At 43.2% G+C, this 10701-nt stretch overlaps 1 protein-coding gene across 1 annotated transcript; it reads right to left on the reverse strand.

The window, feature by feature from the left end:
- Nucleotides 1-9310, reverse strand: MRPL37 (mitochondrial ribosomal protein L37). The gene is made up of 7 exons (XM_058177751.1): nucleotides 8852-9310; nucleotides 7237-7420; nucleotides 5997-6112; nucleotides 5234-5419; nucleotides 4866-5011; nucleotides 3814-4017; nucleotides 1-194 (listed from the first exon to the last, which is right to left on the reverse strand). The coding sequence occupies exons 1-7, from the start codon at nucleotides 9234-9236 to the stop codon at nucleotides 117-119; spliced, it is 1299 nt and encodes a 432-aa protein (XP_058033734.1). The 5' UTR covers nucleotides 9237-9310; the 3' UTR covers nucleotides 1-116.
- Between the last annotated feature and the right edge of the window lie 1391 nt (nucleotides 9311-10701).

The following is a 10701-nucleotide window of genomic DNA, read 5'->3' on the forward strand; positions in this document are numbered from 1 at the left end:
TTTAAAAATGTCATTTATTAAAAAATAACATATCCTTTTCGATCTTGTGTTAATGTACATCAAGTGTAGTATTTTAGGAAGAACTAGAAGTTGAGCTCAGACTTCTTGGGACCTGTTCACACAACACCGTGCAAGTAGAGTGCCAGGAATTTTTTGAATGTGTCTGGGTTGTAGCCATGTATTCCAGCAGGAATCTGTAGAGAGAACACCTCATATTTCAACATCTGGCACACAAATTGGGACAGCATCTAAACGTTGCAATGTGTTACTGCATTTAATGATACATTCTCTCTTTCCCTTGAAGAAAGTTTTCTTCTGTTCAATGAATCAGAAAAAAAATAAGACTAGCAATATAAGCAATAGAATTTCTGCCTTTTGGAAACTCTGTCAACTGTCAACCAGTTAGTTTCCAGCATGAGACAAAACACATTAGGAATTCTTGCCCAATGTTAAAGAGATAGCCATGCATTATAGAAAGCAGGTCATAGCATTAGAACTGCCCCATGCTATCATGAATTATATGGATTAATCTGTTTGAACCACCCTCTAATACTGGGGTGGTTTCTGTCAAAGGACTTCCAAGATATCCTCCTCTTCCAGTGGAGGAAAAAATTTTTTTTAAAAAAAATTTAGTCACTGTAAATAATACTGAAGCACTTTAGAAATTCAATTAGATACCCTTTTTTTTTAAAAAAAAAATCCAGCATACATATGGCTGGGAAAAATCAAACTAAATAGGATGATTTTTTAAAATGATGCTTGCTGTATAACAGGGAATGGTCATTTCACAGGACAAAGGGCACCAGAGGGAAGGCCGTCCTTCACTGATGCTAGCACACCATACATCAGTTTGCAAGCCAAACACAGGGGCTCTCCTGAAGAGCACAAATGACTGATGTAGTTGGAGAGAACCCAATATAAATTAGGATAATCTGGTCCCAAGCTTTGCGTCCTAGTGTTGCCCAGTGGCTACATTTTGCATTAATTACGGTCTTCAGATCAGTATAGTATGTTACACTTTGAAAGCTTTAAAACAGCTTTACCAGTAACCACATTAGCCTTAAAAACCACATTAGCCTTTAGTGACGGAACCGGTGTCATGGTCAGATCATTTCCTCCTTCGCCTAGACTTTCGGACCGCCGCTCACCACCGCAGGGAGACGGAGCCAATGCGTTGGTTCTGTCCCAGGCGCCTGATGGACCCGGAGAGGTTCCGGACGGAGCTTGGGCCGTTCCCTGAGGATCTTGCCCACGGCACGACTGAAGAACTAGTTGCAGCCTGGGAACGGGCCGCGGCTGGGGCATTGGACCGTATCGTGCCTTTGCGGCCTCTGACCCGGCATAGATCTCAATTGGCTCCTTGGTTTTCTGAGGAGCTGAAGGAGATGAAACGCCGGAGAAGACGCCTAGAGAGTACCTGGAGGTCTAGCCGTTCCGAGGCTGATCGGACACTAGTGAGATCTTTTATTAAGACCTACCTAGTGGCAATGAGGGAGGCGAAACGTTCCTACGTTTCCACCCTCATTGCATCGGCAGATAACCGCCCGGCCGCCCTGTTCCAGGTGACTCGCTCCCTCCTTCACCAGGAGGTGCGGGATGACCCCCTATAGGGACATGCTGAGGAGTTTAATGGTTATCTATACAATAAAATCGTTCAGCTTCGGGATAGTTTAGACCAAAATTGCGATGATCCAAGTGGGATGGCGGAGGCACGTCTTGTTGACGTTGTTTGGGATGAGTTTGAGACTGTAACTCTCGAGGACGTGGACAGGTTGCTGGGGAGGTTACATGCAACCACATGTTTACTGGACCCGTGTCCTTCCTGGCTGGTGCTGGCTACTCAGGAAGTGACACGAGGCTGGCTCCGGGGAATTATAAATGCTTCATTGTTGGATGGGGTTTTCCCCGCTGCCTTGAAAGAGGCGGTGGTGAGACCCCTCCTCAAGAAGCCTTCCCTGGACCCAGCTATTTTGGGAAATTATCGTCCAGTCTCCAACCTTCGCTTTGTGGCGAAGGTTGTAGAGAGTGTGGTTGCATGGCAGCTTCCCCAGTACCTGGATGAAGCCGTCTATCTAGACCCGTTCCAGTCCGGCTTCCGGTCCGGTCACAGTACAGAGACAGCTTTGGTCGCGTTGATGGATGACCTCTGGAGGGACAGGGACAGGGGTTGTTCCTCTGCCCTGGTCGTATTAGATCTCTCAGCGGCTTTCGATACCATCGACCATGGTATCTTGCTGCACCGGTTGGAGAGTTTGGGAGTGGGAGGCACCGTTTATCGGTGGTTCTCCTCCTATCTCTCCGACCGGTCGCAGACGGTGTTGACAGGGGGGCAGAGGTCGACCGCGAGGTGCCTTACTTGTGGGGTGCCTCAGGGGTCGATTCTCTCGCCCCTTCTGTTCAACATGAAGCCGCTGGGCGAGGTCATCAGTGGTTTCGGGGTGAGTTATCATCTGTACGCTGATGATACGCAGCTGTACTTTTCCACCCCGGACCACCCCAACAAAGCTGTCGAAATGCTGTCCCGGTGTCTGGAAGCCGTACGGGTCTGGATGGGGAGAAACAGACTCAAGCTCAATCCTTCCAAGACGGAGTGCCTGTGGATGCCGGCACCCCGGTATAGTCAGCTGCAGCCGCAGCTGGCTGTGGGGGGCGAGTTATTGGCCCCAACGGAGAGGGTGCGCAACTTGGGTGTTCTCTTGGATGGGTGGCTGTCGTTTGACGATCATTTGGCGGCCGTCTCCAAGAGGGCCTTCCACCAAGTATGCTTGGTGCGGCAGTTGCGCCCCTTCCTTGACCGGGATGCTTTATGCACGGTCACCAATGCCCTTGTCACTTCCCGCTTGGATTATTGCAATGCTCTCTACATGGGGCTGCCCTTGAAGTGCACCCGGAGGCTGCAGCTAGTCCAGAACGCAGCTGCGCGGGTAATAGTGGGAGCAACTCGTTGCTCCCATGTAACACCACTCCTGCGCAGTTTGCACTGGCTCCCTGTGGACTTTCGGGTGCGCTTTAAGATTTTGGTTACCACCTTTAAAGCGCTCCATGGCTTAGGACCCAGGTACTTACGGGACCGCCTGCTGTTACCTTTTGCCTCCCACCGACCCGTACGCTCTCACAGAGAGGGCCTTCTCAGGGTGCCGTCCGCCAAACAATGTCAGCTGGCGGCCCCCAGGGGCAGGGCCTTCTCTGTTGGAGCTCCTACGCTCTGGAACGAACTTCCCCCTGGTTTACGCCAAATGTCTGATCTTCGGACTTTTCGCCGTGAGCTGAAAACGCACCTATTTATTCAAGCGGGACTGGCCTAAAATTTTATTGGCGTTATTTATATTTTAATGTTTTTTAAATTGTTTTAAATTTTCGGCCACCTTATAATATGTTCTGTTTTAATTTCTTTTAGTGTGTATATAGTGATTTTTACTTGGCTGTACACCGCCCTGAGTCCTTCGGGAGAAGGGCGGTATAAAAGTCGAATAAAATAAATAAAATAAAAGCAGTTGTATGTGAACCAGAGTGGTGTAGATGTTGAATTAAGACTAGGAAATTCATTTTCTACTCCACTCTCTGTGGAGAGCTGAAATGCTTTCGATCAGTCGCTCACTCTCTTAGGCCACCTATCTCATAGTGTGGTTCTGATAATAAGGACTGAGCTCTGACATAAGTCACTTTGAGCTCCTGGAGAAAAGGCCAAACATAGATCTAAGCAATAATAAATAAATAATAAATAAATAATAAATATTTTCTAACCAAATTAAAAAGCTGAATGTTCTTTTGGTAACAATTTGGTCAACAAGTAATTTCACTTTCTCAACATACCAGAACTATTTTCTTCTTGATTTCTGGATGCTTCCTGGCATCCTCATACAAGAGTTGATCCGCATCCAGCCAGGCCAGGTTTTTAACACCATTGCTAGGGTCCAAATCTGTTGTGTTTAACTGAAACACTACAAAGTGGAAAGCTTGGCCATTTGTACCAACACTCTGAACAACTATTGGCTTCTCCAAGACTTTGGGTTCATCCTGGGCAAGAAAAAAAAAGAAAAGAAAAGCCATATGAGACGCTTAAGGGGAGACAAACTGGGCTATCATGGATATTAGGAAGCTATGATTGGGCATTAATCAAATACAAAATAATCAATTGCTGACATGCTATCCTAACCTAAGTAACAGCAGGTTCAACAAATACAAATTCCTGATTGTATTTTGACTGATGACCTTACATGTAGTAGAAAACCCACAGGTGGCTTTGCCAAAGACCAGACCAAATTTCCACAGTTTAACATATAGGAAAATCTTTTGTCATCTCCAACATTAGATGATATACCAAAATCATTTCAATCTCATGAATTTCTCTTATAGTAATCATAACTGTTCAGGAATTACAAATATTACAGAAATTATTTTACTCTTAAGATAGGAAATTCAAAAGTGCATCAACTTACCTCATACATTCACAAAGCTAAAAATCCATTTGTCTGTTAAAATCCAAAACTATGTACTATGATCATAACATCCACGTGATCAGCAATATGAATTTGCTACCTTTGATCATTTTATTCAGTACTGTCAGCACTACCACTCTCACAGTGCCTTCACACCGATTATGTGCCTTCACACAGCCAGCCAATAAAACTCAGGTCCAACAAGGACCAAGCAAGATTTGTCCTAGATTTGCAAGCCCTTCTCTTGTCTAGAAATATGAAACAAAGACTTGCAGAAGCTACACATGTGTATATATTTCACGTTAACAATTAATGGAACAATATTTATGAACTGCAGTTAATGGAATCGTCAAGAGCAAAAATAACTAGCATTTCTTGATCAGTTATGACAAGTCATAGCTTTTCCATCTAACTTATAATACTTACTCCATAAAGTTCCTTAGCCTTGGCTAGAGCATTCCCAAAAGCAAACATCAAAACTCTGGCTTGTAAATGTTCTGATATCTCCCTTTTTCCACTTTCAATAGTGTATGATGTATGAGGATAAGGATATGGGTAGCCTTTGTTGAAACCTAAATAAAAATTAGGGAATAATTTAGTACCAGATCACAACCCTCTCCAAAGAAGACCATCTGCATATAATCCACAATCTTCGGACAATTGCTTAGGATGTTAGATGCTTCACTTATGTTCACTCAACTCTTTGTACTAAGACATTCTTACTCTCATATTTCATTTAGTAGATTCACATTTATAAATTAAGAAATTGTGAAACAGATTATGTTTAATCTTACCAGTGTCATTTTTTATTTTGTATACATTCTTTTCCTTAAGATCAATTATAGGTGAGACAGGATAGAAAGTTTCTAAATCATAATCTTCAGTGGCTAATATCTCATCATTGGATGCTATAGGTTGTAGACAATTTACTGCATTCAGAAGCTTTCCACCAGTAATATTAATCTGAATGAGAGAAGACTCTATAAAAGAAAATAACTTATGTTAGTTCGTTATAAGACAGATATTATAAAAACCAGAGAGAAAAAAAAAAATAAGGAACACTTCTGAGTGGCTATTGTTCTGTTCTCAATTCTGGAAATCATAGAGAACCTGAATGGGAGACTATCAAGTACTTCTATTGATCTAGCAACCTACACTGGCTCAGCTACTATCATAAAAATGACATTTGAAATCTGAATTTAACATTGTTCTTTGAAAACAAAAGTGCTTTATATTTGTTCTAACTATGCATTCTATCTTTGTAAGTTTCTTTTCTATAGATATTTGATAACTGGTAGGAAATTTAATTGGGCCTGGATTGTCTCTCAACCCCAAACACATACAAATAGATCAGTGAAGTCCCTCCTCTCTAGGAATTGTTTTCTTCAAATATGATGAAACAAATCATTTCCTCTATTCAGGACAAACCTTTATACCACAGAAGATAACTTTATAACATCACTGGCTCTACTTCAGAATCTTTTATATTTGTCCTTAGTTTTCTGCAGTTTATTAACATTATGCTTGCTATAAAGAAAGCCTTCAATTTTAACTAACCTCGTTCCCATGTAGCTGTTGCTCTGTAGTCTTGGGACATCATTCTTTTACTCAATGAGGGGAATTTGACAGTCATTGACCTGCACAAGTGGAGCAGGTCTTCCAGAAGCACAGGACTTCAGAACAAGAGGATAGTTAGATCCAAGCCAGAAGTTTCACTTTATCAGGATTTTCTTAACTGATATTTATTGTAATATTTGCAAAATGGCAAACACAAAATAAGGTGATAGTTACAAATGTACATGAGATAACATGCCAGGTATTTGTTATTAATCCAACTGGTTTTAAGTTACTTCAACTGTTACAATGAAGTTTACACAAATTAACTTAAAGATTATTATAAATACAAATTATACTTATTTTCCAAACTTATTCTCCCTTTTCTAATTATAGAAAAGGGAGAATTTTCTATAATTCTTATAATTGGGAAAGATAGAAGTAATTTTATTCCTTCCCTCAATATATAATCCTGAATAACCAAATTAAATTTACTGCAAAATTCTTCCCATACATTAAAAACTATTGTTTCATTTTTTCAGGTTTAAAATGAAGTTAAGAAAATACCTGCCCTTTCAGAACCTTTTTAGAATTCTTCTTTTTATTTCAGGAAAAAACATTCATTCATATAAAGTAATGAAATCATATAACTGAAATAGAACATATTTTGCACTCATTTTGTTTACCTTTTTTCTTTTTTAAGTGATAGATTGGGGACAGTAACATTTTTAAGCAAGGCAATCAAAAAGTCCATTTTTTCTTTGTAAAGCACCTTGTACACTGGTAATAACCACCAGCAGTTGCCTAGCTTAACATTTTCAGACAGGCATGTGGCATTATGCAAGGAATACAAGGTAAAAGCTCAGAAAAATATTTCCCAAACTCCTGATAATAAAAATGCTTTTATAAAATTAAAAAGTTGTTTATCAAACAAATTTATATGGCCATCCAATTCATATATGGTGACTCCAGGCAGCTTACATATATCATTATACATATATCCAACACAGCATTTCTGAGTCCTTTGAGGATGAACTATCTACTCTACAAGCAGAAACCAGTGAAAGTATAAGAAGCAGTATCTCAGAGAATGCAGGGCTCATATTTCTTCTACACATTTTTGGAGTCTACTGTAAAATATTATCCCATTAAACATGCTTGTTTAATTTTAACTTTTTTAAAAGAATGACAAAGAGCATCAACAACTCTGAAGCTACAAAGAAAACTTAGGCTAAAAACATACCTGTATTTATTAAAGGAAATAATGTCTTCGGTGCCAGACCAAAAACGAGCATGAGAAATTGCATTTAGAATTCTCTCATCCTGGTCCTCCAACTGGTGAGTTATGTCATTCATTATGTTAAGTATTGGGGGAGGTAAGCCTTTGATTAGCTTCGCCTTGGTTAGCCACAATGCTTGCTTCACACCTCAAAATAAATAGTACATATTAACACAGAGAAATGAATATATGCTTTTCATATTACGCACAATACTCAATTCCCTCCAACGATGACAACTACTGTATACTACTTCTACATCTGATCACAGAAGTAGAAAAAGAATAATTACAAAGGCAAAGTCCTTCCTAAGAGCATGAATATGGCATAAGTATAATAAATGGATACTGGCGTGAGTTGCTATAGAAATAGCCTTCACCTAATAAATTGGGCCAGTATGGCTAACCTAGGATCACATGGGACTAGTTGTTGGTTTTTTTACAATATTACATGCTATCTGTTTACAGAGATATATAAGTATAGAGAGCCAGCTTGATGTGATAGTTAAGCCATCAAATTTAAAAATGGGAGATCATGAGTCATTAGTCCCACTGGGCGACCAGTCACTCTCAGTCTTAGCAAGAGTTGCCAAGAAAAATTACACAGACTTCTCCAGGCAGTCACTGGGAGTCAACAATTGACTCAAAGACACAAAAATAACATTAAAAGATACATGAAACTAATATAACTACAGGTAGCCCTCGACTTACGACTACAATTTAGCCCAAAATTTATGTTGCTAAGTGAGGAGTTTAAGTGAGCTTTTTCCCATTTAACAATTCTTTCTTGCCACCTTTGTTGAGTGAATCACTGCAGCTGTGAAATTAGTAACGTGGTTGTTAAGCAGAGGTGGGTTTCAGCAGGTTCTGACCAGTTCTGAAGAACCGGTAGCAGAAATTTTGAGTAGTTCAGAGAACCGGTAGTAAAAATTCTGACTGGCCCCACCCCCATCTATTCTCTGCCTCCCAAGTCCCAGCTGATCAGGAAGAAATGGGGATTTTGCAGTAATCTCCCCCTGGAGTGGGGTGGGAATGGAGATTTTACAGTATCCTTCCCCTGCCACACCCACCAAGCCACACCCACAGAACCGGTAGTAAAAAAATTTGAAACCCACCATTGTTGTTAAGAAAATCTGGTTTCTCCATTGATTTTGTCTGTCGGAAGGTCACTGACCCCGGGACACTACAACGGTCATACATGTAAATAGGTTGTCAAGCATCCCCAAATGTAAATCACATGACCACGGTGGGGGGAGGGGATGCTGCAACGGTCATAAGTGTGACAAACGGTCGTAAGTCACTTCTTCCCAATGCTGTTGTAACTTTTGAATGGTCACTAAATGAACTGTTGTAAATCGAGGACTACCTGTATTGAAATAACATCTTCCTGCCAGAGCATCAGCACTTGTCCTAGGAATAAAGATTTAGTCCCGTTTTCTTATTTGCATAGCTCCAACTCATTCAATTTACCTCAGCCCGGTTGCTGATTAGCATAACCGCCCCCCCCGCCTCCCCATTCGAAAGCGCGGGGGCGGGGCGTCCTTGACCAAGCCCCGCCCACCGCCCGCGCGCCACCGGCTACCTTCCTGCAGGCGGCTTCTGCGGTGAAACTGGTAGCAAGGCCGCGTCTTGTAGTCCGGCAGCTCTTCTATCGGAGGAATCAGGCGGTGGTAAGGGTCGTCCCAGCCCCTCTCCCACTTGGGGAAGGTCGGCTTGGCCAGCCAAGGCACCCGGTACATCTTCTCCGCGTACGTCACCGTGTCAAGCTCGGGCAGTTGCTCCCGCACCGGCGGCGGTTTCCGTAAGTACCATGGCAGGGGTCCTCCGGGCGGCGGCCCCTTCAGAGTCCAGGGAGTGCGAGGCAAGGGACGGTTGAGGGTCCTCGGCCCGTACAGCCCCCTGTTGCGGCGCTGCCCCCAGAAGGCCCAGCATCCCTCCCGCTTAACGAGCCGGCGTGCCGCCAACATCTTCCGCCCCGGTGGCTTCAGCCAAGACAGCGAGCGGCAACCATTTTCGATCCGGCTGCGAAAAGCACGCCGGGAAAGGAGGCGGGCACCTTGCGGGGTTGACGGCGGGCGGGGCAAAGCGGGATGGAGGCGGGGCTGAGCGCCTTCAATCCACACGAAGGGGCGGGGCCGCGCATGCTCAAAGTCTCTGCTTTCTGCTCGCTGCATGTGAGAGAGAGAGAGAAAAAGAGAATGGTGGGGCGGGGGGTGTCTGCAAACGATGGCCTGGCATGAAGCCTTTCCACCAATCGTCCCCAAATAGGTCGCCAACCTATGAAGAACGGTTGCAGGATTTGAGTTTGGCTGGTGTAGAGAAAAGAAGGACTGTGTGTGTGTGTGTGTGTGTGTGTGACATGATAGCAGTATTCAAGTATTTGAGAGGCTGCCACAAACGGGGGAAGGGGGGGGGTCAACTTATTCTCCAAAGCAGGGGTCTCCAACCGTGGCAACTTTAAGACTTGGGGACTTCAACTCCCAGAATTCCTCAGCCAGCTTTGCTTTGCTGGCTGAGGGATTCTGGGAGTTGAAGTCCCCAAGTCTTAAAGTTGCCGAGGTTGGAGACCTCTGCTCCAAAGCACCAGAAGGGAAGGGGAGAAACAATGGATGGAAACTAATCAAGGAGAGAAGCAACCTGGAATTAAGGAGAAACTTCCTAACTGTGAGAGCAGTTAACCAATGGAACAGCTTGCCTCCAGAAATTGTGGGTGCTTCAACACTGAAGATTTTTAAGAAGAGACTGGACAGTCACTTAGTATAGGCAGGGGGTTGGACTAGTCCAGGGTTGTCGAACCTTGGCAACTTTAAGACTTGTGGACTTCAACTCCCAGAATTCCTCAGCTTTGGCTGGCTGAGGAATTCTGGGAGTTGAAGTCCACAAGTCTTAAAGTTGCCAGGGTTGGAGACCCCTGGGCTAAAGACCTCCAAGGTCCCTGCCAGTTCTATTCTAATTGAACCTGCTTTTGCAATATCTTTTTCAGCTACTCCCTACCCCCATGAGTGAGGTACATTTCAATTGTTCTTAGCTGTATGAGCATCCCAGTAGCATTTCTCCTTATGCCAATACTAGCCGAGAGCCTCTGAAGGCGTGTAAAATATGTGAGATGTCTCGTATTATTTTGGAGGAAGAGCGGGCACCAAACAGGCTTGTTTGATTACCCACTATTCATCTGAAACAAACCTCTGAATGTTTTAATTGCTCTGGCCATTATTGGGAGGGATCCTAGGGTGATTTTGGAGGGTGTGTGTGGAAGAAGACAAATGCCACCAACCCCCTTACAAAATCCCCGTACAGCCTTTAGATTCAGGCTACTTTGCTCTATGAGGATATGCTCATTCAAACTTGTGGCAGAGGTGCTAAAATGACAGGCTGAACAGTGTACAAGTGTACCAGATTTCCGCCTATTAAATGATTATTGGACAATGGACA

Source organism: Ahaetulla prasina, chromosome 3, assembly GCF_028640845.1.
Source record: "Ahaetulla prasina isolate Xishuangbanna chromosome 3, ASM2864084v1, whole genome shotgun sequence".
NCBI lineage: Eukaryota > Metazoa > Chordata > Lepidosauria > Squamata > Colubridae > Ahaetulla > Ahaetulla prasina.